The 27155-nt window shown below is 39.5% G+C and overlaps 3 protein-coding genes across 10 annotated transcripts; 1 reads left to right on the forward strand and 2 right to left on the reverse strand.

The window, feature by feature from the left end:
* Nucleotides 1-210: 210 nt before the first annotated feature.
* Nrg (Neuroglian) lies at nt 211-15143 on the reverse strand. Of its 6 annotated transcripts, none has more exons than XM_076427216.1 (12): nt 14687-15071; nt 12565-12641; nt 12435-12458; nt 11803-11935; nt 9002-10417; nt 7922-8382; nt 7263-7619; nt 6927-7185; nt 6140-6460; nt 4932-5581; nt 4110-4202; nt 211-3712 (listed from the first exon to the last, which is right to left on the reverse strand). In XM_076427216.1, the coding sequence occupies exons 2-11, from the start codon at nt 12617-12619 to the stop codon at nt 4111-4113; spliced, it is 3768 nt and encodes a 1255-aa protein (XP_076283331.1). In that variant the 5' UTR covers nt 12620-12641; nt 14687-15071; the 3' UTR covers nt 211-3712; nt 4110. The 6 variants fall into 6 exon arrangements, with proteins under 6 accessions (XP_076283331.1, XP_076283330.1, XP_076283328.1 ...); XM_076427215.1 differs by having other exon boundaries at nt 4110-4205; XM_076427213.1 differs by lacking the exon at nt 4110-4202 and having other exon boundaries at nt 15004-15143.
* Nucleotides 14687-24704, reverse strand: LOC143210400 (scm-like with four MBT domains protein 2). 3 transcript variants are annotated; one of them, XM_076427235.1, is made up of 9 exons: nt 23876-24704; nt 22407-22643; nt 22208-22287; nt 21258-21670; nt 21085-21174; nt 20503-21017; nt 19466-20316; nt 18368-19020; nt 14687-18256 (listed from the first exon to the last, which is right to left on the reverse strand). In XM_076427235.1, exons 3-9 carry the CDS (start codon nt 22251-22253, stop codon nt 18086-18088), a joined length of 2739 nt encoding a protein of 912 aa, XP_076283350.1. In that variant the 5' UTR covers nt 22254-22287; nt 22407-22643; nt 23876-24704; the 3' UTR covers nt 14687-18085. The 3 variants fall into 3 exon arrangements, with proteins under 3 accessions (XP_076283350.1, XP_076283351.1, XP_076283352.1); XM_076427236.1 differs by lacking the exon at nt 22208-22287; XM_076427237.1 differs by lacking the exons at nt 22208-22287; nt 22407-22643; nt 23876-24704 and having other exon boundaries at nt 21085-21219; nt 21385-21526.
* On the forward strand, nt 24636-26618 carry Mrf1 (mitochondrial translation release factor 1). The gene is made up of 2 exons (XM_076427293.1): nt 24636-25128; nt 25574-26618. The coding sequence occupies exons 1-2, from the start codon at nt 24819-24821 to the stop codon at nt 26506-26508; spliced, it is 1245 nt and encodes a 414-aa protein (XP_076283408.1). The 5' UTR covers nt 24636-24818; the 3' UTR covers nt 26509-26618.
* Nucleotides 26619-27155: the final 537 nt, after the last annotated feature.

A 27155-nucleotide genomic window follows, 5' to 3' on the forward strand; every position in this document is an offset into this window, starting at 1 on the left:
GCGACAAATAACAATTAAAAAAAATGATTACACATTACCTAGTAAACTAATACTTCTAACGTCTCCATAAAAAAACTCAAGCTTGCGTCCAATTTTGAAAAAGTTATCCTCTTTAAAACATGTACGAATACTTTGTACAACCACTGTACGTACAAACTGAAGATCATAGTAGAGTCGTTAACAACGAGAAACAGCTTCGATAATCGTATATTGTCGTTTGTTGATTTCGCTTTATTTTACTCATCATCTTTTTATTGACATGGGGGATGTTACATAGGCGTTGGAATGCGCGTTATCGTGATCGCTGATAAACGGTCAGAACTAAAAGACGGATCGATTAAATTTTCTTTGTTTTTTATACATAACGGTTGTAACATAATAATTGCGGCGCATCGTCGTCGCGTCGTCGTCGCGTCGTCGCGCCGCGAACAGATGAAACGAACTTTATTCAACCAGGTTGCTAAACTCTGTCAGTTTCTACGCCGTAGAAAAAATATTGAAACGGTGTGGTGGCACCGTCAGAAACATGCACCGGGATTCTCGGGTCTCCTAATCGTGCATCTTCCTGCCGGTAAACGCATCGGTATCTTAATAGTAATAAGACAATGTACAATAAAAGATTAGCACGATAGGCGCACACATGTTTTTGTTTAAAATTAAATTTCTATTTTTGTTTGCGCTACGGTATTTGTTTTTGCCTCCGTTTGTTCCTTCCGGGATGTATTGTACGTAACATGTGCTCTCCTGTCGTCGTTTAATGAGCACTGTTCAGCGAACAGTGGTACAGTCGTATTTCTTTGTTTCTCTTTCTTCCTTTTTGTTAAATGTAAATTCTGCGCTGTGGCACGGTGCCTCTGTTGCGCAACGATATAAATAAAACTTGTTAATAAGTCGATAAAACTAGATGTCAGATCCAACATACGAGATTCATTTTGAGAGAAAAAAATCGCTTCCTTACGTCCCTACCGTGAAGAATATAAAAGAAGAAGAAAACGGTTTCGTCGTGTATAATAACAGTCGATGAAACAATACGATAAAGGAAAAAAAAGTATCAAAATATATTAAAAAGTATCAAAACGCCACTTACGCGTACGAAACGTTTGTTTGGAAGTTCACATAAGTGCATACTACGTGTTTCGTCCGGCCGGAGATTCAGAGAACGCTAAATGTATGTGTGTATATGTTTTGTGTGTATATGTGTATGAGTGTTTTTCGACGATTTTCGAAAATATACAAAAGATAGTATGATTAGGAGAGAATACATAGAGAGAACGTAATCGCGTACGTTTTGTAACTGACTTGGACGTCAATGCCTATCCTTGCAAATATAATTTAAATACATATGTGTTACAATAAATGACGCTCTAATATATTACATATATATGCCTCTGCGCTTTTACTTTTCTTTCTTTCTTACTTCTTTCCTTCCACCATCATATACTTCGGTATCTTTACAATAAATTATTGTTTTCTTCTTTTCTCTTTATTAATTTACAATACATCCTCCACGGCTCGCGGGCGCCTCTATATACGTATGCATATATGTATAGAGTTCGTAAAAATTACGTGACGTCCAAGCCATTTAGTTTTGTATATTTGTACAGGATAATCGGCAAAAAAGACCCTGACAAATATCAATCGAGACTCATCGACGCTCGTCGCCACAAAGGAAATGCATTATTTTTGTTGTCTTTTCGACAGCGACGCCCAATACGAAAAATGTTCCACAAAGCAAATCAGAAAGCGAAAGCTGAGAAGCGTGTTTATTTCTTTCGTTGGAAGTATCATATAGATTTTTACGAACTTTACGCGCACATGTATTGTAAGTCTATACTTTGTACCTTTTCTTATTTTTGTACCTGACATATTTGCTCGCGACACTTTTGCAGACAACCTGTACATTGCATTGTATATGCTAAACTTAATGTGGTAAATAAAAAACGTACATTTATTCTCGTAGAAATCAACTCTGATCATCATCCGTGATCCCATAACATTTTATATACTAAAACGTAATAATAGTTGCTCCTGTGTGATCGCATTCATTATTTTTTCTTCTTCTTCTCTTTCATTAAGAATCTAAGCATTAATTAATAATCAATATATGTCTCTATATATATATATATTTAATATTTTATATATTAAATAATCAAATACCCTATATTCATTGGATTACAATAAAATTACAAAAAGAAAAAAAAGGAAAAGTAAACATTCATAAAAATAAAAGGACTTCTCATTTGTCTCAGCTAAAGCACGTTTCACATACAAAAAGCAACAATTAGAGGCCATGTGAAATATTTTTTTTGTTTCTTTAACTACTATAGTGCATGTACAATGTTTCTTTTAATATATGATAGCATTAATAATAATATCTTTCATATACTTTTTGTTTTTGTCGTTCGTGTATCGTTAATGAAAGTGCGAGTGCACAATACTTGTTTTAAGATAGTCACTGATTCGTTTAATATTTGGCCCTCTGTCGGCAGAGTAAAAATCGATTGCATCTAAAGATACTTAGAACAATCTCTCTCTCTTTTTTTAGTTTAAAAATTAGAATCAGTCGAGGCCAGATTGCGACACAATTATCCTTGACATCAGTCCCTTTCTCTGTTTTTTCGTTCTTTTCTCTTCTTCCAAGAGTGCATACAAGTAACACCAGTCTAACTAATTTTGTATAACACGAATTATAGGTACTGATTATCTTTTCTATCTTTCTCTCTCTCTCTTCCTCATATGCAGCTTCAAAAGTGCATCACTCTTTTGTGCAGTACATACTTCGAACAATATACATAAACGTAACTCGTATACCCTGTGATAAGCGGTTAGTGTCCGTACCAATCTGGCCTTGTCGAAAAATGTTTTTACGGGGCCCGTTCTACTTTACCGACGGCGATTTCCTCGACAATGTTCGCGTCAACAATATGTCCCAATTATATGTTTTCATCGTCGTACACACGAGTATGTATATTCGAAACGAAATGAAAACATTGGGAAAATAGTGTCGATGTAAACATTGTCGAAGAAGGCCCAGTCAAGTAGAACGGACCCGTTTTTACGGTCGATGCTACAGTACTTTCTACTATATTATGTCCATAAATAGCTTGCAACGCTATGAGACACCTATCGTCTTTGGGTTTTATAATTAGTCAAAGATCTTCAACGAACTCGCGCGCAACTAATTTCGGCCCCATCCGCCCGACCAACAAATTATTTTTCTTGGCGGTGAAATAATCTCGTCGGATGAACGTTGTTCCTCGAAATTGTTTAAAAAGAGAGCAACGTGACCCTAAAATTGTTACGTATGAAACATTCAAGAGGAATTTTTACGTCTTCGGATGACACAAAAATGTACAAATGTTGTGCATGACTTATGGGATCTCTTACGTACCGGCTCCGTTATTAGAAACATTTAGCTATTCTTCTATGTAAACTATAAAACCCAAAACCAAAAGTCTAATTGGCAGTATAGTGTTGGACATTGCGCCCAGCGCAAGGTGCATAGCAGAGCTGCTGCGGCCGACGAGGATAAGAGACTCCTTGCTCTCATGACAAGAAAACAATGTTTTTTTCCTTTTATGCGGCTTCGATAAAGATAATGGCAGAGGTTACACGTATGTGGCCATAGTGCCGCTTGGAATGGGTGGCGTTTCCTCTGGTCTACCCTTGGGCCCGTATTGTCCGATGAAAGAACCATCCTCCGTGAAACGTCCTGAAAACGAACATAATTTCCATCAACCCCCTGCAATTTCGGATTAACATTAAACAAGATATTGTTTAGATTATTAAATATGTTGGTATCTCTAATCAATTACTAAACATTTAAGCATTGTACGAGGTATTTTATCAATTAAATATCGATAAAAGAGAAAAAATGATAGAATCGAATTATTCTAGGTCGGGAGAAATGTTTAATTTTCGAGTGCGAAGGGTTAATACTTAAAGAAAATGCAAAAACAGAAAAATTCTTTTTTCAAAACTGAAAAACCAAAATATATCCTTTAAAATTTTTCATTTCATCTTTCCATTTTTGTTGCAATCTACTTTTGTTACAAGAATCTGCAATCCATTAATAACGCGATTCGTCTTCGAAGCGTCGGTTGACCTACCTTACACTAATGTGGCAAATGCTTGTGAGTTTGGCTCTTGTTTACGATGTTGTCGACCATATTGGCCAATGAATGATCCGTCTTCGTTCATGCCTTCTACATAAAGTCAAGCAACAAAGCAAAACACCAAATGAAAAACAAAATATAACATAACATACTGACTAGAAAGAAAAACCAATAAGTTGAAAATAATACTACAATCAATACTATGAACATGTATAATACCGTTCAACGTACAGGGTGGGTTATTTAAAACTGGTCAGTTTTATACAGTCGGGGACAAAAATAAGTGGACTCCCTTTAAAGACTAATATCGTTTTTAAAATTGGACCAAACGACTTGAGCTTTTTTGAGATGCTATTCGAGTGACCTGTTTCAAATGCTCCACCCTATGCATATATTTCCTACGAACATAATTGTTCTATACAGGGTAGGGCGATTATTTTGTCCACTTGAATATATCCGTTACTTGTAATATGTAATATGAAAAAATTATATAGAGGGGGAAATATTGTGATGTAAATACTTTTTAGTGTTTACTCTCTATACCATGCAACTTTTGTATGTATAATTTTTTTCTTATTATTACAAGTAACGGAAATATTCAAGCTGGACAAAGATTGTTGCCCCACCCTGTGTACGAAAGAAAACTGAAGACTGAAGACCCTTTGAACAGAAATATCTCTGATCACACTTCCGGCTGCACGTAGCGTACACATGTGGGAATTGGTGCGCTAGCGGTGCAGTACTAAAAATACCCTTACCTGAATTGCCTCATTACTTCGTTAATATAAATTGACCTTTATTCGATTATAAACTGACCTGTGTCGCCCTCCCCGTACTCCGCCATGGAATCTGTGTCAGATTCCGGATGCTTTCCATCTTGGTGAGAGGACGACGCCAAAGACGTTCGTCCGCCCGCCGATTTTGTATCTAAAGGCTGTGAGTATTCATGGAAACCACCCTCTTCAGGGTAATCGCCTCGACCAGCAGCTAATTCTCTTTCGTGGACCGCGTACTTGCCGCCTCTGTTGCGCTTGATCACGCAGACGATTATAAGTACCAATAAAAGGAACGCGATTGCTAGCATCATTCCAATGAACCAGCCAGCGGTCGCGACGTTCTCCTTCGGCTGAATGATGGGGCCTTCGCTGCTGGTTTCGACTTCCTGTTGTTCGCTCTCGGTCATGTAGTCTCCGTCCACGGCGACGATGGACATTACGTATACCTCGCCGCTTTGGAGGCCACGGATTTCGATCGTGTTTAATAGATATTCCGGATCCGACTCGAGGAATATCGTCTCGCCCTTCAGCTTGTACTTTACGAAGAAATGGCTGCCCGGATTTCCGTTCAGATTCAGCTGCCAGATCACCCTCACGTTCGAGTAGCCGTTCTCTTTCGGAATTGCCTCCCACGTGAACCGAGGCGTGTCCGGAGGCTGCGACTTCCGTGTCATTTGCTCGATGAAGTAGCTGATCGAGCAAAGAACGGTTCATTAATTTAAAAAAATATATGCCATTATATGCTCGCCGCTGGAGGCACGCGGTTGCTTTTAGTTAACCTTCGGACAACTTTATCTATCAATTTCTTCAACATATTTCCGAATTCCAAATTAGCAAATATTTGTGTAGGATAAGTCGAAATAGACCCGGACACTGCCGTCGGAGGGTTATGGAATTGACCGACTGGTCTAGCAAACTAAGGGTCCATGATTCGAGTCGTATATATGTATATTTAACACTAACCGTACCGAGTACAAAGGGTGACTGATATACATTGTTTTGTAAAAATTACAAGACTGAACTTATTTAGATTTATCACAATTTTGATAACAATATGTGCTTGAATAAATTTTATGCAATCATTTCTAATGGGAGCACATCTTCATAATTTCAATAATTGAAAAATAAAAAATATGAAACCGGTCATTTGACCGGTCGTGGTACGATTAGTGTTAAAACGTAACTTTGAATCAAACGCGTTGGATATTCCCGGAATTCGATGGGAAGGACTTAAATTAAAAAACATACTCGTTCCCTTCGCCCATCTTCGTCGTCGCCCGAATATGTATACGGTATTTCGTATCAGGCGCCAGATCCCCTAACTTCGCACTGCTAGCTTCTGGATCCATTACGTGCGGCTTCCTTTCCAACAATGGTCCCATTCTAGTACCAGTTATGGACTCGTAGTAAACTCTGTATCCCGTTAGTTTACCATTCGGCTCTATAGGCTTCGACCACACCAGGAACAGTGCGCTGGACCCCATGGGATACGCCTCTAGGCTGAGAATCGTCCCTGGTACTCCTTCCGGTGTGTCGAAGCTCAGCGTCTCGGAATGCGGCCCCGCGTACCTGAAACAAATAATTTGTTTACCATCGCTTTTGGATGCCAATACGGCAGCCTAAAACACAGAGACGTTGGAACGTCGAATGTTTAAAGCATTAACCCTTTGCACTCCGAATTATTTTTCAATTTTATTGCCAAAACAACTTCCTACTATTTTCAGGGCTTTATTTATTTCAAAGGACAGTTCCTTGACTGCCGCTTATTTTAAACAATTTTGTTTACTAATTATATTAAACATAGCTCTCAAACTTTGCTGTAATTTATATTTGTGGAACTTATATTTGTTTGTAACTAAAAAGTAAATTTTTGAAAGTTGAAATGTGTGTTATGTTTAATTGTCAAGTTTCATACTTAATGACCTGATATGATGTCGAGTCACGCTCGACAGAGGAGTGCAAAGGGTTAATGGGAAAAAATAAATATTGGAAAGAAAGAAATCTCGTTAAAAACGATTATTTCAATTCTAATTACCGTCCGTTGTACGCCAGTATCCGGACGTAGTTCTTGCTGAACGGGACGAATTTGTTCACGAGAGCGTGGGTCCTCTTGCCACCTCTTATATCAATCTCCCGCATCCCCTTCTCGCCGTCTTTCTCTGTCCACGTTTGAATCTTGTATCCCTGTAGTTCACCTCGCACAGAGTCCTCGGGAACTGGATTCCACGAGAACTGTGCGCTAGTGCTCGAATTCACATGAATCAGCGTGAAGTTGCTAGGCGCTTGCAGCGGCACTGTAACGTTACAATCAATTTTAGCGAAATCGTTTACAGAATGTAACTCTCGTCGAACAGAGTGTAAGTGCACGAACCATCTTCTCCAGAAAATCCGGATATTTCACTGGGCGCGATTCTGCACTCTCCCCTCTCGTTGATGGCCACAACTTTGATCTTGTATCTCTGGTAAGTGGGTTGATTCTCTACTACCAGATTGTTTTTCTTCCAATCGTGTATATCCTCTATGGTCCACTTCTCGCCAGGTATGTCTCGCTTGTAGTACACCCTGTACATGAACTTGGGAGCGTTGTGCTCTATCTGCGGCATCACCGTCCAAAATATCACTAAGTTTTGTGGAGTGGTTCCCTTGCCCTCGACATTGTCGGGGTTCTTGTAAGGGACATCCGGCAGCGTGGTGCATACGTCGCTGTGCGGCGAGGGCAGTGATGGTCCTGTGGAAACCGTTAACACGAATTGAGCACATTTATGGAAACAGGACCTATTACACAAAACCTTCTTTATGAGTACAAAGCGTACAGATATAGGAGATATGATAATATTAACACGTAAAGATATTTCTGCTTCTTCACATAACGTATCTATACACGATTTCTCCAAAACATATTTATGATTAAGATGTCTTTGCGAAAATTTGTCCAAACTTCCAAAAATTCAAATCGTGGAATAGCGATATCACTGTCACTAAAAATATAAATATTGTTCATTTCCGCAGAATTTGGTCTTCGAATCTCACCTATTTTGTTCCAAGCCAGCACACGGTACGTGTAGTTAGCCCAGGGCGTCATGGGGACGACGTATGTTTGTTCAGTGGCCGGTACATTGTCCCTGGCCACTTCCCACGTGTCTGGCGTGAAGGTAGTATTGTGCTGAATGGTGTATCTTAAAATTGGCGCCCTGTTGTCACCCATGGGGGTCCAATGGACGGAAGCTTCGCTCGCCATACAACGTACGTCGAGTAATTTCGGCGCATTTGGTACATCCTGAACAGTCAGCGTCGCTTGTGCCTTAGCGTCGTCCAGCTCAGTACGAGCGATGCACGTGTAAGTACCAGAATCCAGCTCGGTTGTCTTCGTGATCATCAACGAGTAATCGGTGCTGCGAATGAATCGCGGCTCCATCTCGAAGTCTATGGGCTCGCCGTTGCTCAACCAGTCGATTGTCAAAGGGAGGCTCGGATCGGTTACCGCGTTGCATCTAAATAGGAAACAGAAATTATCAGTGATAACCGATATCATACCTGTATTTTACGTACCGGTATAAGTTCCTGCTCCAAACTAAACCCTGTGTGGCAAGCTTCAAACGATTTTACAGTCAAAAATTCTGAAAAAATTCACAGTCGCGTATGCTATATTAGTCAGAATGTTCATGAATTTTTTCGTAATTTTTTGTTAAGAAGAACAGAAGAAATGAGCATAATTCGTTAAACCGTGCTTACCCTATAACTACCCTTGTAGCGGGGATACCGACTTGAAACTTGCCACAGAGGGTTTTTTTGGGAGACTATCAAATGGTACGACGAAAGATCAATTCAGTTTGCGTAGATTAAGATTCTATAATAACCTCCTACTTTTTACCGCAACACAAAATTTGTATATACAGTGTGAACCACGAATCGTGACCAGTAGAGATTACTCTTTTATTAGCAGTCCGAACGAAAATCTTTTTATGAGACGTTGAAAAATCATGAAAGAAAAGAGTTGACAAAAAGTTTGCTATAATCACATGAAAGCTCTCTTGACATCATGCTACATTTCATAGAAACATTTTCGATCGGACTGCTAATAACAAGTATATTCATCGATCCAACAATTACCTAAAGGTAGCGGTAGATCCCGCAGTGACCTCGTAGTCCTCTGGTTCATCGGTGATCCTGGTGTGCTCCTTGACCATCAATGTACCAGTGGCCTTAACCTGACCGAACTTATTGGAAGCATGACAAGTGTAAGTGCCCGCATCCAAGAAAATTACATTCTCGATCTCCAAGTCCCCAGATTCCAGAGTTTTGTACCGACCACCAGTCAACTCTTGATCGTTGCGGATCCATTTAACGGCAGGCTTAGGTGCTCCGAACACTCGACAAGTAATCCTCACCGTCTTACCATCAACGGTAGAAATATCCGGGGGCGCATCCGTGATTTCAGGCTCCAGAGCCAACACATTTACATAAACATCTTTGTACACGTAGCCCAGCGAGTTGGTCGCGTTGCAGCCGTAGTTTCCTGTGTCTTTCTTCGTCAGTTTCTCGATAACGATGGAGTTCACCGAGACTTTCCTGCGCGGATTCGGTGGCGCCTCTGAAATCGGCTTTCCATTGTGTATCCATTTGATTTCCGGGACAGGTACACCTTCGGCGGCGCATTTGAACTCGACCGTCTCGTCCTCCGCCGCATTGATTATTTCCGGTTCGTCGGTGAAGTACGGCACAGCCATCACTTGCAAGTTTATCGAGTAGGATTTAGCATCTCCCACTCCGTTAGACGCTTCACAAGTGTACGAGCCCTCGTCTTCGAAATTGACATGCTTTATTATCAACGATTTCCCATAATTCCCGTGCGTTATCCTATCGTTCGTCCTGAGAACTTCGCCGTTCTTGCTCCATACGATCTGTGGCAGCGGCGTTCCGCCGTATATGCAATATAATTCGATCTTCTTACCGCGTAAGGCAACTTCATTTTTCCTGCTGACGTACTGTTTCTCAGGCTCGTGTTTGTTCTGGCTGGCAGACACGCCCGAGGAGATAACGTGTAATAGAACTCTGTTTCCTAATTTATATTCGCTCCTGAACAGAGAAGTTGCAGCGCAGGCGTAGTAAAAGTCGTCGGAGGCGTCGTTTCGGGAAACGTTGCTGAACCAAAGGTTACCCTCCGGGTCCAAGGTCATTCGAGAGTTGTTGATGGACTTGATACCTCCAGCGGTGTCCTGGATCAGCCAGTAGACGTTCGGTTTTGGCCAACCGTCCGGTGGCTGACACGTCAGCTTGAACGGTTGTCCCTCGTTGGCGTCCAAGCTTATCGGATTTTGATCTTTGAAGGAGTTCAGCTCAGCTTTCCTGACGAAAACCGAGTTCGACGTGGCTATACCCCATTCGTTCTCCGCGAAGCACTGGTACTGGCCAAGATCTTCGTCACGGGGCCTTGAGATCACCAATGTTCCTCTGCCTGGTTGCTGAGAAATGCGATCGTCATAGGCTGGCCACTCGAAATCCTTTCCATTTTTGATCCATCGGTATCTAATTAATAGACAGCGTTATATTATACATTTATGGCAATGATGAGTAGGTGTCGTTTAAAACAGTAAAAACATTAGAAGAATTTCAAAGTACTTAGCACTCGGATGGTGACTCTGAGGCGTCACTGAAGATTGCTGTACCATTATTCAAAATATTGTTTAGCTTATTAAATATATCGGTATCTAATCAATTACTAAACGTTTAGGTATTATACCAACCACATATTCATAAAATTTAAAAAATCATAGGGAATGGAGATATTCTACGTTGAAAGAAATGTTTAATTTTCGAATTCAAATATCTCCAAGTGCACAGGGTTAAGAAAGAAAATAAATGTTTATTTCACTCCAGTTTGTCGCAATTCAGGTAGAACATTTTTATTTTGCATAAAGACCCGCTGTCTACGAATTAATATTTAAACGAATTGTACTACAATATAAATTTCATGTTACAGCATCACATGTTTTACCAAACTTTTTGTTTCTTAATGGAAAAATATTTTGAACATATTCAAATGCGAAAGTCTAAATATTTCGAAACAAAATGTGTATGACTTGTACAATTGATATTCAGATAATTGTTTGGTACAATGATTGCTAAAAACAAACGAATCCGGTGAAAAAGTACATTTTATCTCTTGTAAATACGAATAAAAGAGAAACTAAAATAAATCGTGTTATATTTAGTTGTTTATTTACTTCTGGTATCGCAATAACGACCACTCCCATGCTTGGAGAATTTACACCACGAGTAAGGTATCTTTATCGGTACTTGTAACTTTATACCCCCCTAAAGCTATGAGGTCATCTTGGTAATTAAGACCAGTTACTCTGGCTTCTTTACGGAACAGAGATATTGCACTTGAGTACGAGTGCAACGAAACTACTGTGCATGAATGGAATCTTCTTGGAAATTATGAACTTATTGTTGCACTATCGTGTAATTGCTACTTCCTACTGAATCATTGCATTCTTTCAGTAAACACGTGCACGATTACTAGTGCATCTTAATCAATTTTATTATTATTAGTAGACTATGGATCTTTGCGCAAATATGCAAATATACTTGTAGACCAATGTATAAAAAGTGCAAATGAAATAAACATATACTCCTTCCTTCAGAGATTCTGTGTTCCTAAGAAGATAAAAATTTGATTAGACCTTTTTAAATACTTTACAATACTGAAATGTACTTTACACGAAATATACATAGTGTCTTAATCAACTAACACATTATCTACCAGCGACTATTCCATCATTTTTGGAAGTCTATTTTTAATAGATCCTCTGACCACAACAGAAACTTCAATTATAAACCAACAACTCTAAAGCTTCCGGTAGATAAAGTGTTACGAGAAAAGCACTTTTAAGTAACATGTACGTCACCTTGGAGCAGGTTCTCCTTCTGCTTCACACTCTATTAGAAATGGTTTGTCGTTCTCGTTAACCTTTGCTTGAGCCACTTGAAACAGCTGCTCATCTGTCGGGGGTTGTTTGGATATCCGTGGTGGAGATTGAGCTAATGAAAGGGAGAAATGACAAACATGCATGATTGATACACCATGGAAGTATGTTCTGCTTTTGCTATACAACAATAAGTTGAACTTCTCGATTAAATAAACGCTAAGCAATTATATATGAAATGAACAGAAAATTAATCGACAAAATAATAAAAAAGAAAATCATTGATAACTATTTAAACGATCGAGACACAACGTATGGAAAGGAATGCAACGATAAGTGACATCCGATCGAATGAAAATAATGGAAACAAGCTTTTAATGTAACATAGCGTCATAATGTAAAAAGAAAAATTCACGTAGCAAAACCAGTGCTACTAAAGCAAGTAAAAGCAACAAAACTATATCTCTGAAATTCCTGAAACACGTAGCGATAATTCTCTATACTTCAATATGCCTATAAAGCATTTTGTATGTACAGTAACAATGCGGTTCGTTATGAAAAACTAGATTTGTGATAAGCAAATCTCTCTCGAATAAACTCTACAATTCCTTCACCTCCTATAATGTCCAGGATACGAACTATAATTAAAAATCAGAGACTGTTATCATAATAGATCGACATCGGCAAGTGTTACATCAAAATTTATCATTGCGACACAAAACAAATTGACAGAATTATACTCACTTATTGCCGATGCCTGCAGTACCAGCGTCGAGATGATGCACACGATTAGCTTCATGATCGACCAGTATTTTCTTTATCTATAAAATACAAAAAATAAACATCCCCAATTTAACAATAATGCGTCCAACGTTGGACAACATATATAATATCGATTAACAAACGACGATCACAATTGAAAAATTTCATTGTCAATTTTAATCAAAATAAATATTTAATTGTCAGATTTCGAATGAATCAATCGTCGATTAATATTTATAACTAGACTGCGGATGTTTATGCAATTTTCAATTTTTGTAGACGAATTTTAAGAAAGTGGAATAATCTTATTTTCCATGGAAGTAGCCTCTTTAGATCTGAAATAAATTAAAATCGTATTAAATTCTGTCATATTTTATATCCTAGCATTTTTTGAAAATTCTCGAAAGTGATAATTGCATAAAGATCCGCAGTCTATTTATAACCAATGATCGACTATCAATTTTATCGAACCATTGATTCAACTTTGATTTTTAATGGTATCGAGCTCTTTAATCAAAAGCATAAATCAAATTAAAAAGTTTAATCGATTCGAATCGATCGCGGAACGAAGACAGCCGAGAGGTCGTGTATCGACGCGAATAAAATTTCCAAATTCGTTTCGCCAGTTCGAAAATACTACGAGACACAGAAACCGGAAATTCATCCATTCAATCTGCACCATTCAAACCGAATTTATCGAATGAAATCATCGGCACAGCTTCACTCTCTACTATGCTCCATTCATAATACATAGTTGATTTTCTTTTTTCAATTCGAATGACACCGAGCGGACCGTTTCGAACCACTTCGCGCCTATCATTACAGGCCGCAGTGGTAGTCCGTTTTAGTACATGCGATTCTAGCTCAGCAACATTTTTATTTCAACTTATTTATCACTGTTTTTATTTGTTTTTCGACATTCATTCGATTCACGTCATTTAGTCGATTCATATTCATTCACTTTTTTCGACGCTGTTCTTCAGAATATTTTCAACTAACGATTTGACCGAAACATCTTTTAATAACACACGCGATGGTGAAATTTGGTAGAATGAAAATAAAACGATCGATCGCCGAAATAATACTGCAATGAAGATAACTCTGAAATGTCAGAACGATTAGATAAAGGTAAACAGTGCTCGAAAAATCTTGTGCACCGTATTCAAATATATGTATTATTTAACCCTCGTTACGGTGGATCATTTTTATAATTGTACTATTGACGATGCTCGAGACCATTTACAGTCTTATTCAGCAATTTTGTGCAACATATTTTTGATGCTACTTCTTGCACAACATCTGTGTAATTTGAAAAATTGACAAGCATCAAGTAATCGATAATTTTGATACTTTGGGTGACAATCGACCCTCTAATTCGAAAACCAGTTCCTACGAAAACTTAGGATCTTCCGGAAGCGTTTGAAACAACATATAATTCACAGAAACCGCATTTCCGAATACAGAGATATTCGACAGTATCCTAACTCTTCGAAGTAATAGAAAAATATATCGTCGCCCTCATATGAAAACTGTCTAAGTCCATTTTCTATAAAAATTGAGTTTTCAGCTTCGCCTTGTTAGGTACTTCAATTTCTGCGGTTCGAGGGTAATTCAAACATATGTAGTTTGAAAAAATCTATGTGTGAAGCAAAATAGTTTCGCTCTACATAAATCGTTTTATTCGCCTCCTGTAAACTTTACTTTTTTGGGCAATTTTCATATGAGGCCGACGATATTCCGTTTCGATTTCACTTTCCCGTAATCTGATCAACGAACGTTTCGATTCGCGGTCGAGTTAGAATTTTCGAATCCTTAGGAAACATTCGAGGACTGCGTGTTGCCAATGGAGACGTGAAAAATGGGCGTGCTCTGTTCTGTCGAGCAGCAGAAAAAGCGACGTATAGATTGGACATGTGTCAGCGTGCCCGGCTAATCCGAATCAAACGGTTTCGCACAGGGTGGCAATGTCGGAAGTGTGAGCCTGGTAAAAAGCAAAAAAAAAGGGAACGAGCCGAGAGAGCACAATGTAAACCGGATTCGGTGGTCTCTCGGGTCGCGGCACGATCGTCGTCGGGAACAGGTGATGGTGTCACGATGATCTCACCAGAGCCGTCCTTCGAGATCACAACATCGCGCCCGGGAAACGAACACCGATTTTTCACCGTAGGTCCTCCTCGAGTCGTTGAATCGGATGTCGAACGTAACAATCCGTAGTTTGGTCGGAAAAGCGGATTTCCACGATACGGTTAACCGAAAAAGAAAAAAAGGGAACACACACTGGGCTGGGCATACGAACGGGCACACCCGCGAACCAACATTGATCGCTGACGCTATTCCGTTCGTTTCAACGGGGTTCCCCACAAACGATACCTCGATCGAACACACTATGAACACATCGACGCACGCGATCAAAGCTCTCACCTATCTCAACGTTTTCGGAAGCGATCGAACGTTAGAATCCCGTCATTACCAAGGCATCATTGAAAAACCACTGACTCGCACAAGTAACGCACCGTACGGTACTGTACCATACTGTACCGCCTATAGATGTGCACGTTTCATGTATTGCAGACTCGATCCCCCACCCTAGCCGACTCGCTGACACACTGATTCACACCGATGCGCCTTTAACGCCACACTTTAGGCAGCTTTCACAACCTGGACCCCTCTATATAGATGTTATCACGATAAGCTGTTTATGTTTACGAAACGATTAACCACCTTTCGGCCTGTTTTACATGCTAATCGCGAACCACTTGATTAGTGATTAATAAGTTACGTTTAATCTCTTGTTGTACCATTTTGTGTCTAGGTGCAAATATATTTAGAACTTCTTTAATTGTCTTCTCGAAGGAAAAGAATTTTTATATTTTTAGATTTTATGCATGTGCGACAAAATTGGATAAATTAAACTTAAAATGACAGAAAAATTTATATTCTTTGTAATTGGTTGAAATTATGTTAGAGAACGAAAGGATATTCTGCTTAGTCGCTATTTCTCGCAATCATTGCAAACAATTTTTATTTTGCATAAAGATCAGTCTAGTTATTATACAGGAAGGATGAAATTAAAACAAAATTTTTTACAACTTTTTGTTCCCTCTTTGCACAATCTAATAACTATTTAGACTGCATATTTTCGTCTCGTATCACATTTGTTGCTAACAGACAGCAGATCTTTATGCAAAATAAAAATGTTCGAAGTCAACTGGAAGGAACAGAAATTCTATGATAATGGAATACATCTTGTAATAGTTTGAATAAGACGAGAAAATAATATAAAATGTATGAATGCATCGCTTCGATACGACGAACAATAATGAAATGAATTGTAAGCATGGTTCGCGTGAAGGTTCAGAGGTGTAGAATCCGTAGGCGAAGATCATCGATCGAACATCCGGTGTGAACGAACTCTTACAGGAGTGAGGTATCCGTTGGCCAATAACGGTCGAGGTAGATCGAAGATATCTGTCGCGCCAGATTCGAAAAAGGCGCGCCCTCTGAGTAAACGATGCTCCTATGTATAGGATTTCTAAAGTGCAGCTGCGTATACTTTCCGAACAGGGGAAACGATACGTTTTTAAATATGACGTTGTGTTACATGGGGGTAACTGACGCGCCCTTATTCGACCTGTGAGATCTATTCATCGAACGTGCGAATACAATTCCCGTTGAAAATCCCAGTTCTAGCGTGACTTCGAAAAATCAATAAACCTAGAATTCGACTCCGACAGAACGTTATAAAATATAAATAACAACTGATGTTTCAAAATGGAACTTCTCAGCAGCCAACAACAAAATTGACTTCTCAACACGACTAATTCATAATTGAAAATTATTTTATTCCCCATCGATACATATATTTAGAATCAGATTGTAAAGCAACCAATAAATTAATTAATTTATTCCCAGTGAAAACAGCTGTACTGTTTTCATAATTGTGAAACGGGGCGTGTATAATTCAATAATTCAAGGATTTAGTTATGGCACACTGCAAATATTTACCAATATTTCTGCTTCGTCTCAATGAACAATACCGGAAGTTATCGGGAGGTTCCCGCCAATTGTCGATAACCTCTGTAAAAATAGCGAACGGGTTTAAAACGGTTCCCGTGACGTAACGGCAGATGCAAGAAAGCATCGGCATGCGAGTGTTAATTGAACAGTGCATTCCGCACTGTTCCGCACTCTCTCGCCGAGAATATCGTCTCTCGTGGAAATATACGCAGCCGGCAACTCTTTAACGCATATATTGTAACAAGATAGCTTCGGCATACCATCGAAAGGAGCCAATGGCGAGTCTGTCTGGCGATAAGCAGTACGTCTGCGTAAATTTAAACGTTCGATCGAGAACCTGAAAAAAAGATGTAGGTCAAGCGATGCCTATGACTGCGTATTCAGTAAAATCAACCGATTTTCTCGATACCGGGGACCTTCCAAAATGGTATCGGCTCAGAAATTATGGCAACAATTACGCGCGTAAGCATATTTGGCGATAGTTTGTCGGACCACACACCGTGGAGACGTGGAGTAACGAGCGTTGCTTACGAAGCACCTAGTCGCGCCATTTCTTTTGGCGACGATTGATGGGACGTGCACAAAACGGAATGCGTCTCGTGCGACACGCACGATGCTAAATATGTACACGTTCACAGTGAACGTTCTCCCTTTCGTTCCATTCTTCTGTGTATAATAAAATTTCAAGAATTGCGGAAAATGTCACTCTTATCCCCTTCCACGATAACACAGTCTACTGACTCTGTGCGTTACTAATTTCTCTTAAACCATAATAAAAGTTCATTTACCTAATAAAATACATAGGCATCCAGTGGATATCAATTTGTTTTTCTTCTAAGAAATAACGAACGAGAAATTTCACGGATCCCGTTCAATGCATTCGTCGTTCACGTTCGAAACGCAGTGCACAGAATCTGGCGAAGTTTCAAAAAGCCAGAAACTGGGTACATGGCACGCGAGAGAACATTGTTGCGAGTTTAGATTTAGCCGCGTGAAAACGACTAACCTGCGAACATTTTGGGTCGACACACACTTATCGAAATTCAGATGACGTTGTGACTATGAATACATCATATTTTATTGACAATTTACAAAATAAAAGATCGAATACTTTGTACTATGATGAATACCGATATACGGCTAGCTACGTAACGAAATAATAATCGACAATTTTGTACAATTTTATACAGCGTCAGAATGAACGTTGTCTTCCGTGGCTTCGAGTATTCTTCCAATGTTACATCATTTGATAAAAATAGAAATAGAGTTGTAATGACGAAGATAATTTAAGTAGATCAGTGCTACGGTTAAACGCATTGTAACCCCTATCTAAAAAGTAACGCAGTCTTGCATTCGCATAAACTAAAAATCACTCTGTCCGACACTATACAATTAAACACATCTGGGGTCACCGCGTCCCCGGCGACATATTATATGTTACACTGTATAAATAATTAAAATTAATTGAATTGCCTAGTTAATTGAGTTATACTACTTGATACTGTTCTGGTTCTACTTCGTTTATATGGCGTAGAAAGAATGTGACTTTGACTTGCTCCACGTGGCGGCAAAGTTTCATGGCTAGACTCGTCCGCAACTTCATGTGCTGTGTCAGAGACGGCAGATTTAACAATAGAAACGCTAGTCCGTCGATTTCCTGCAAAATTCAATAAATCTGTATAGCCTACTCAATACTACTCAGTACTACTCAAACTTGACTATTCTCTTTAAAAGTAAATCTAGTGTTAGATCATCTTGCATACAATACCTCTTGCTTGACTCTGTACGCGATATCTTTACAATCGTTCGTTTTCCTCAGATATCGGAACACATCGTCGACGGTCCAGAACAGGGGATTGGAATCCAGCTTTCGCGTTTTAGGTCGTCTCTGTTTCTTCTGCATCCTAACATACTCTGCATCCGCCTCCGAGCAATCAGATTCGATGCTTGTATCCCAATCCCGTTCCCTTTTGCTCGCTCTAGTGACTGTACTGCTTTGGCTACATTTCGACGAATGTTGTTTATTGCTCAAGTTGTTGGGACTTCCTCTGTCTTTCGTCTTTCTGTCGTTGAACGAGCTTCCGGAGTCTTCTGAGGCGTTGCTCGAGGGTGGTTCGGTTTTGAAGTCGTCCGACTTCTCCACCTTCTCCAAACCCTTCTGAATCATTATATCTATCTCGGAGAGCTGCGGCCTTTCCGTATCCTCGAAAGACTCCTCGATGCTCGACACGTGTTTCGCCAAGTCCAGTGACATGAATGGCATCTCGTCCTCGTGATCGAAATCATCGTGCGTTTCTTTTTCCCTGTTCGCCCATCTGCCTCGTCTCCTTTTCTTTCTACCACCCCATGGCCTTGGTTTCTGCACCATGATGCTGGTATAACCTTTTGGCTTTCCTCTTTTTCCGGTTCCTACCGATGCAGCTGAAAGAAAACGATAATTCACATTAGTTTACACTAGGATCGAGCATTACAAATCCATTGAAGAGGCCACAAAATGCATCGATCACTTCAGAACCAGGAAACCGTCTTTTTTCCAAGAATATAATATAATCTATATAATATAATATAAGAATATCATATAATCTACCAACTAGATAAGAAAAAGTACTACAAAATGATTTTTTTACTTTCTTTACAAATAAAATCACTAAAAAGGGTACCGAATTTATTTGTGTACCGAATACGTTACTTCATAAAAATAACGAGTGTGCGTGTCTATCCAAATTTTCAACAATTTATTATGCATACAAGATAATTTCTTATCTTTGCAATCTCTATAATGGTGAATTCAAAATATTAGAATGCATCCCGTAAACTTAGCGTTCACTCCTAAAGAGGAAACAGTTTAATAAAATATGATACTCACTGAACTTGGCTTTAGACGTTTTGTGACACCTATCCGGACACTCATTTTCAGGTACATGTAATGGCCCGAAGAGATTTGGGCACACCATCAACTTTTTACAAATATTCCTACAAAAGTCAGTCACCATGTCTCCCGACGTGACCACAGCGACGCTAGCGCGATAAGTGTTGTTTTTATGCTTCGCCTTCAGAACCTCTAAGTGGTAACCGGGATCCGGTTTCGAATCGCATTGCAGCACTTTTAATATACGTGCGCTTCTGTATCCGACGGACACGATCATCGATAAAACTTCCCTCATGACCAAAATCACGGGACCAGGTCCAACGGCTTTTGGTAAAGTTGCCAATTTCCCTTTCGAGATCATAGGCCCCGTGAAACAACGGTAATTAAAATATATTTTCGGGCACCATAAGGAAGAGCGTGGCTCGGATATCGGTATATCCAGAACGTTGTTCTTCTTCTCTTCTTTTGCTGGCGTTTGCAACTTTTTACATACTTCTACGTAGTCCTTCGGAGGTTTCAGTGGATAGTGATTGGACTCGCACCATCCGACAGGGAATATTTGCAGGCTGTGCATGTCGACTATATGCTCCGGCCATGTGTTATCATAATTATCTAATTTCAGCCACAAGAGATTGTCCACGATTTTTGTAATGTGCGCGGCGCATATGATGTTCTCGTTTCCCGGATCTACTGCTTCCAATCGCATTCCAATTTCGAAACCTGCATCGACTGCACTTTGTCTCTCAGAAAACAGTCCTTCCTCTGCTATAGTTCCTTGAGTCTCGTTTAAATACGCGTCCCAGTCGAACTCTTCTTCTTTTGGGACCCAACCTTGCGGCAATGTGATTCTGATAATTTAGAATGAAATTTTAGAGTTAGTACTAGTTGTTTCTTTGGGTATTCCTATACAGAGTGTCCCATTTGAAGTTTCACACGCAATTATTTCCCGAAATGTACCTCGGTGTAAAAAGTACTTCAAATAAAACTTACTCCGTTTAGTTATAGTACAAAGGGTTAAAGTATAGCATGCTTACTTAATGTCCTGTTTCTTAGCCCAACCAACTGGGAATATATACGGATGTTCAGCAGTGCACAACCATGTGTTCTTTTGAGTACTATTATACATAAACGTCTCTGTGTCTATCGCCTTCGAAGACTCTTCATAAGTATCAATATGTACAAGAAAGTAAGTATCATCGAGTACTTTAATGATGGTAGCTGGACATATTTTCATGTGATCATTTGGACTGAGAGCCTCCAACTTCATGCCAACTTTGAATCCATGCTTCCGATGCTCTATGCTGTTGTTAAACAATTCCTCTTGTAGATCACCATCTTTTGGTATGGTTTCTAACAAATCTTTCCATTGCTCGTATGTATGCATGTCTACTATACAACTGGGAGGCTCTAAAAACCAAGTCGAATCCGATTTGGAAGCGAATCCATATGGATGAAGGTGTTCCGATGTGCAGAATATCCAGAAATCTTTGCGCGACGAACCAGGTGTGTCGTATCTTAATAGTAAACGTCCTCCTATGTTCTCTATGATCTGAAATCAATGAATAGGTAAGGAAAAGATGATAATAGTAAACGAAAATTTATACATTGCTGCTTACCGTGGCCACCCATAATTTGTAGGGATGCAGAGTGTCGCCGACTTCAACTTTCATGCCTTGTTTAATTCTCTCTGTCATGCTGAGACCATCCTATAGACAATGGTGAGTTAACAGTGGAAGAGTAGCCTCAGAAATCTGAAGTTACAGAATGATATTATTAGTTTGCAACTTACCCCTGATAACATTTCAGGTGGAACAGTCCGGGCTGTTGTTAAAAATTCTGTCAATTTTTCCACACAGTCCGGAGACCTCTGAATTACGATATCAGGAGGTTCTAATTTTTTATTATTCTTCACACACCAGCCAAGCTCGTGGGCAGCTTCTTTGGTGAGGTTGAACCAGAATTCCAAGGATCTGTCATCCCCACCAAAATATCTCAAGCGCAGCAGAGGTCCGCACGCCATCACGATCGAAGCTACCCAAAATTTCAAATTCTCCTCGTCTGCGGTTTTTGAAAGTGGTACCTCAAGCGACATGCCAATTTCGATGCCACTCTGCAGCGTAAGTTCCACGTGTGGGAACATAATTTGTGGCACCTCAACGCTTTCTGTGGCATCAAGGTAATCTTGCCAGAAGAATCCATATTCTACAACATGAATTTTCATTTTTAATATAAATTAAAATATACAATTGATATAGAACGAAAAATAAATATTTACGATTATAATGTATTTCGTATAAACAAATAATTTCTCCGAATTTATATTTTCTATTAAAATTATTTTAATTTAAACGTGACAATACAGGTGGGAGTAGATTAGAAAAAGAAAGATATCTTGTGTGATAGATTTTAAAGTTATGTTAATTAAACGAGATTATAAAAGTGAACAGCATCGATTCGTGAATATTATAACGTTGACGAGCTAAAACGGATCATTTAAGTTTGATAAATAATCATAAGTAAAGGTAACATTAATAGGAAACGTAAGTTAAAAGCTCGTTAAACATTATCACAATGGAATCCCCGACGAATAGTCAGCGAGCCGTGTTCAAAAACTTGGAAGGTTACGGGATAATAGAAACGGTGGATTTTACCGCAAACAAACGTCGCTGTTATATAATAAAAATAGCGCGAATCATGAGTGCGAAATTAATCTAGGAAAGAATGATTAATTCGATTTACCTCCTTCTTGCACTTTCTCTTGCGTGCAGCCCTCGCGAGGTTCCATGATATCGTTATATGTATGTAATATATTATAAAGCCTGCACATAAATACAATTCGAATGAATCCCGATTCTCTCGGTTAATCAACAATAAAACAAACGTGTTATCTGTCGCTGTCGAATGCGTTCGACGTATCGCGAATTATTCTACGACCTACCTTGTCGCGTAACGTACGTATTTTTCGAAAATCCCGTGGTGCTTGTTTTAATGAAAAATAATATCGTCGATCGTAGCTGCCCGTGCCGCTCTATACTGGTCTACCGTGCGTGTCTTACTGTCTCTCTCACTCTCTTCTCTCTCTCTCTCCCGCTTTCCCTCTCTCTCTCTTTTTTTGCTTGTCGTTACCCGCCTCTCTCGTGCTTGGCAAACTTGTCCCAAATATCAGAGCTACCTACTTCGAATTGAGCAACATTTTGAATTACCTTCAGCGTTATTTCATGAAACGACTGCTGCCCTCCATCGTTCCATGTGCAAACGCTTTAACCCTTTCAAATCGTCAACCTTCTTTTCAGAAAGTCATGCTCACCGTACCTTTTGTTCACCGCGTGCAACATATCTTTCGCGATTGTTCTCGCTGCAACTTTTTACGTGTAACGTATTAACCCCCTACCAAATAATATCAAGTCAGTCTCCTATGTATGTAGTAATTTATTCAGAACAAAAAAGTTCTAAGCAGTGTAGCTGCGAAAGAATATTATTTGGCGAGGGGTTAAACACCACCCCTGCTCGAAAATATATAAATATATGGTTGTACAAGGAATTATTCGAACGATACATAAAGAACAAGATTTCTTAGTTTTGTACATCTTGTATGAAGACAAACATCATTACTAGACTGCGGATATTTACGTAAAATAAAAATGTTCTGTATTAATTGTAGGAAACAGGAGTTAGTGCAAAATGTATTTCTTCTTCAATATTCTTAAATTTTTTCAATACCTTCACTGTTCTGTATTTCACTTACGTATATATTTTTGCTATAAATGTATGAAATGCTAATCATTATACGTTTGCTGTTATCGTAAATAAAAAAGAAACTTTCTATACATAATACATATACAGCAATAATTCTAATGAATTATCGTCGGAAAGAGTGAAAAGTATGGTACGAAAAATCTGTAAAAAATACGATCCGAAATATAATAAATATTAATTTATTACAATATAAGTATACCTAACAATGAATCTAAATACATGTATATTAGATATACGTTCTCAATAAATAGAGTGACGTTTCAACTTCACGTTCACCATGAATAAGAATCTTTATTCGCTAAAATAAATTAGCCCTCTATAATATTGCATTCTCGAAAATAATCTATGAAAAGAATAATTTGCATAAAGCTCCGCAATCTAACGATGCTCGAGATAGTGGATCGGTAACGATCGAGGAATTTCAAACCGAAGAGAGATAAGTATCGCGATATTATTTATATTTCTTATCGTAATTCCCGAAGACGTTTTTAGTACAAACAGATGGATCGAGTAATGAATCTACGATTTTTTACGTTATCAGAAATGAACCAAACTCGTTTGCACACGGAACAATCGTTTTTACTAAACGCAGAGCAACCGTATGTAACAAGCTAGCAGCAAATCAATTCTGTGATCGAGAAAAATTCCTACCTTCGTATCCTGAACACGTGTCTTTCGCAACGAACAATACGTAAATACACTATGAAAATCTGTGGTACACTGATTCGATGCACGAGTTATCCGTTTGTGGTGACTCGTGTACACGCGTACCTTTAATTGTGTCATACATTGTAGAACGATGTTGCATATCTATAATATGTTACAAAGACGAGACAGAAATATGTATATATTAGCAGCGAATCGTGTGTACTCGTTAGAAAATCGATACAATCGGTGGAACACGCTTTTCGTTTCACTTCCGCACGCGCGTCTCTCACGCACCTTTGTGCTCTTTAATACACAATATATGTACATATATAAATGAAATAACAACGAAACCGTTGCTGTTCAGTTGCTGTTCTACAGCCTTTATGTTTCGCAAAGATTTAACTAAAACATATAGTCGTAAGATATATAATCAGAACTCGTGAGACGAGCTTCGGATCGCTGTCGAAATCGAAATTCTACAAAAGATCGCTGTGCTCTTGTATCGTGTTTTTTCTTCAGTAGCATCCCAGCAGGATAAACTTAATTGAATCGAGATTGTAAAAACTATTGAAATGGTGTGCAACCTGCTATTACCAATAGAGGAAAGTCAAGGAGTTACAAATAGTCGATCGTTTTATATTTTGTTGTTCTTGATTGAAACGAGAATGCGTTTTTCATCGTAGAAAAATAGACGAATTATTCGTTCCACGCTGTTTAATTTTCAGCACATGTGTTCGGAAAAATATGTAAATACGACACAAATAGTTCAACTGTTTTCTGCTTTTTCGAAGTTTTCCATACTGCTAGCAGACGACGCGCGTCGCTCGTTTTACATAGTTGAAAATGGTTGAAAACACCAATGCACGTCGAGGGGATGCAATTTCTCTTGAAAGTATTTTTATGATCGTGTAACAGGCATTTTCGATCGCACGATCAGCCCCGGAATATGTTTCTCTTACGAAGATGCGTGTTCAATGCTGTGGGCAAAATCAAGGCTCTCGAATCCCGGGTTCCGCTGTTACCTAACCTCAAAATTGGAATCCCTTCACTTTGTGGCAACTCGTTCTATACGGCGACGAAGTCGCTCGCGGAAGATGCGACTGTTAAAGAGTATTTGAATCATCTGGTGAACGCACATCAGAATGGAAACGTGAAAAGCGAAGGTATAGGCGAGATTTTGAAAATACGAGCTGTGCCAGCCTTGTTAAACGAAAAGCTCAGCATAATAGAGAGTTTGAAGAGCTTGGAGGAACTTGGTGAGTTCTCGAAAGATCGGGTCGCAAAGTAATGGAACCGTTTCTGTAGAAATTTTTCGTTTTAGGGAATCTAGAAAGGTTGCGTAGATAAAATGTATACTATTTTGTACTTCGTTGCTTCTTCATTGGCCAAAGAAGATTACAGGACGGGAGACGATGCGAGCTCCAGTTTTTAACTATAACTCAGCCTTTAAAGATGCGCACGGTACAAGAAGTTTCTCGATTGGTATCCTGGAGAAATCTAAAAACTTTGTAACAGTTGCTGCCATATAAATAATCAGGTTGAGAGTTTCTCGAATACGCTGTATGTACTAAAAAATATAGAGCACTCTATAGAGTACTGGATTCTCCTTTTAGTAAGTACTATAAGAAACAGCATGGTTCCATTACTTTGTCTACAAGTTTAAAGCGCTCTTATCAATATAATAAATAAATTGTTTTCCAGCTCGCGAGAATGAAGAGATGAAGAAACTGGCTAAAGAAGAGGAAGTGATTTACGAGCAGCAGCTTCGGGATATAGACAGCAAAATATTGGAAGTAATTTTAGAGAATCTGAGCACAGAGAATTACGACAATGTTATCGTGGAGATTCTACCAGGTGTGGGAGGACAGGAGGCAATGCTGTTTGCCAAGGACCTATTGGATATGTACACTGGACATTTAGATTACTTTGGATTGGAATATGACATGATAGACTTGGATGAAAACGAGTTGGGTGGTATAAGGAAAGCCGTTATGGCGGTAACAAGTCCAGAGGGGTTTAGGAAATTGAAGTACGAGGGTGGAGTGCACAGGGTGCAAAGAATACCGGCGACAGAGAGATCTGGACGATTGCACACGAGCACGGCTACGGTGGTTGTATTGCCGGAGCCTAAAAACATAGAAATTGAGCTGGAGGAGAAAGATTTGAAGATAGAAACGAAAAGAGCGTCCGGCGCGGGTGGCCAGCACGTGAACACCACGGACTCGGCAATCAGGATAACCCATTTGCCGACCGGCATAAGCGTGAATTGCCAGATCGGCAAGTCGCAGCATCAGAACAAAAAGTGGGCGCTGATGAAACTGAGGAGTATACTGTACGATCAGCAGTCTGAGAAGCAAACCTCGTTCATCAGCAGGTTGCGCAAGAAGCAAATAGGAATGAAGTCCAGGAACGAGAAGATCAGGACGTACAATTACAATCAAGACCGTGTGACGGATCATAGAATAGCAAACGGCACGACGCACTCGTTGAAGACATTCATGAAGGGCGGTCAAGCGTTGGATGAGCTGGAGGACAAGCTCCAGCAGGATATGCAGCAAAAGATCTTGCTGGAGATAGTGCAGAGGACGGAGAACGAGTTGAAGCAGGCGCGGCGGCGTTGCGAAGGAGAGGGTTGATTTATCATTCAAACGTTCGGCGAGAGATTTTGATAAGAAACGACTTCATTTTACATAGGCAAGCCATTGTACATAGCAAATCGGTAATAAACTCTGTGTAATACAAGTAACATTCATTCGTCTTTCGGCATCGAAACTCGCCACTTTTGTTTGTTTTGTTTTGTACCTGGCCGCGAACAGAGCGCCAGATCCCGCTCGAGGAAGCAGAGAGCCGGCGTTAGTAGAGAGTTCAGTTGTTTTCTTTATTTTGAAAAACATACAACAAGATTATCTTCTCTTTGGTAATTGTTTTGCTCTCGAACCGCGCGTGTCCAAAGGCACGCATTCTTGTAACGTCTTTGTATAATACAGTAATATACAAAATTAATATCCGTAATCTGTATAAATATCAAACGACGACACCGTCTTACGTTCGGTTAATGTACAAAGCGCAAAAATCTGTTGTGAAATGTGTCCCATATATTGTCGGTGTCCGCGGGCACGCGTCACGGCCCTGCCCTCGCCCCTGCCCCGGAGTAGCATACCCCTAATCAGACCCTAACTACTTATTTCGTCGCTCTGGGAAATTACGCTGGCGCAAGCGAATTATAACCGGGCAAGTCAAATGCGATTTCATCATCGAGACGGCTCCGTTCGGCGATTACATC

Source organism: Lasioglossum baleicum, chromosome 7, assembly GCF_051020765.1.
Source record: "Lasioglossum baleicum chromosome 7, iyLasBale1, whole genome shotgun sequence".
Taxonomy (NCBI): domain Eukaryota; kingdom Metazoa; phylum Arthropoda; class Insecta; order Hymenoptera; family Halictidae; genus Lasioglossum; species Lasioglossum baleicum.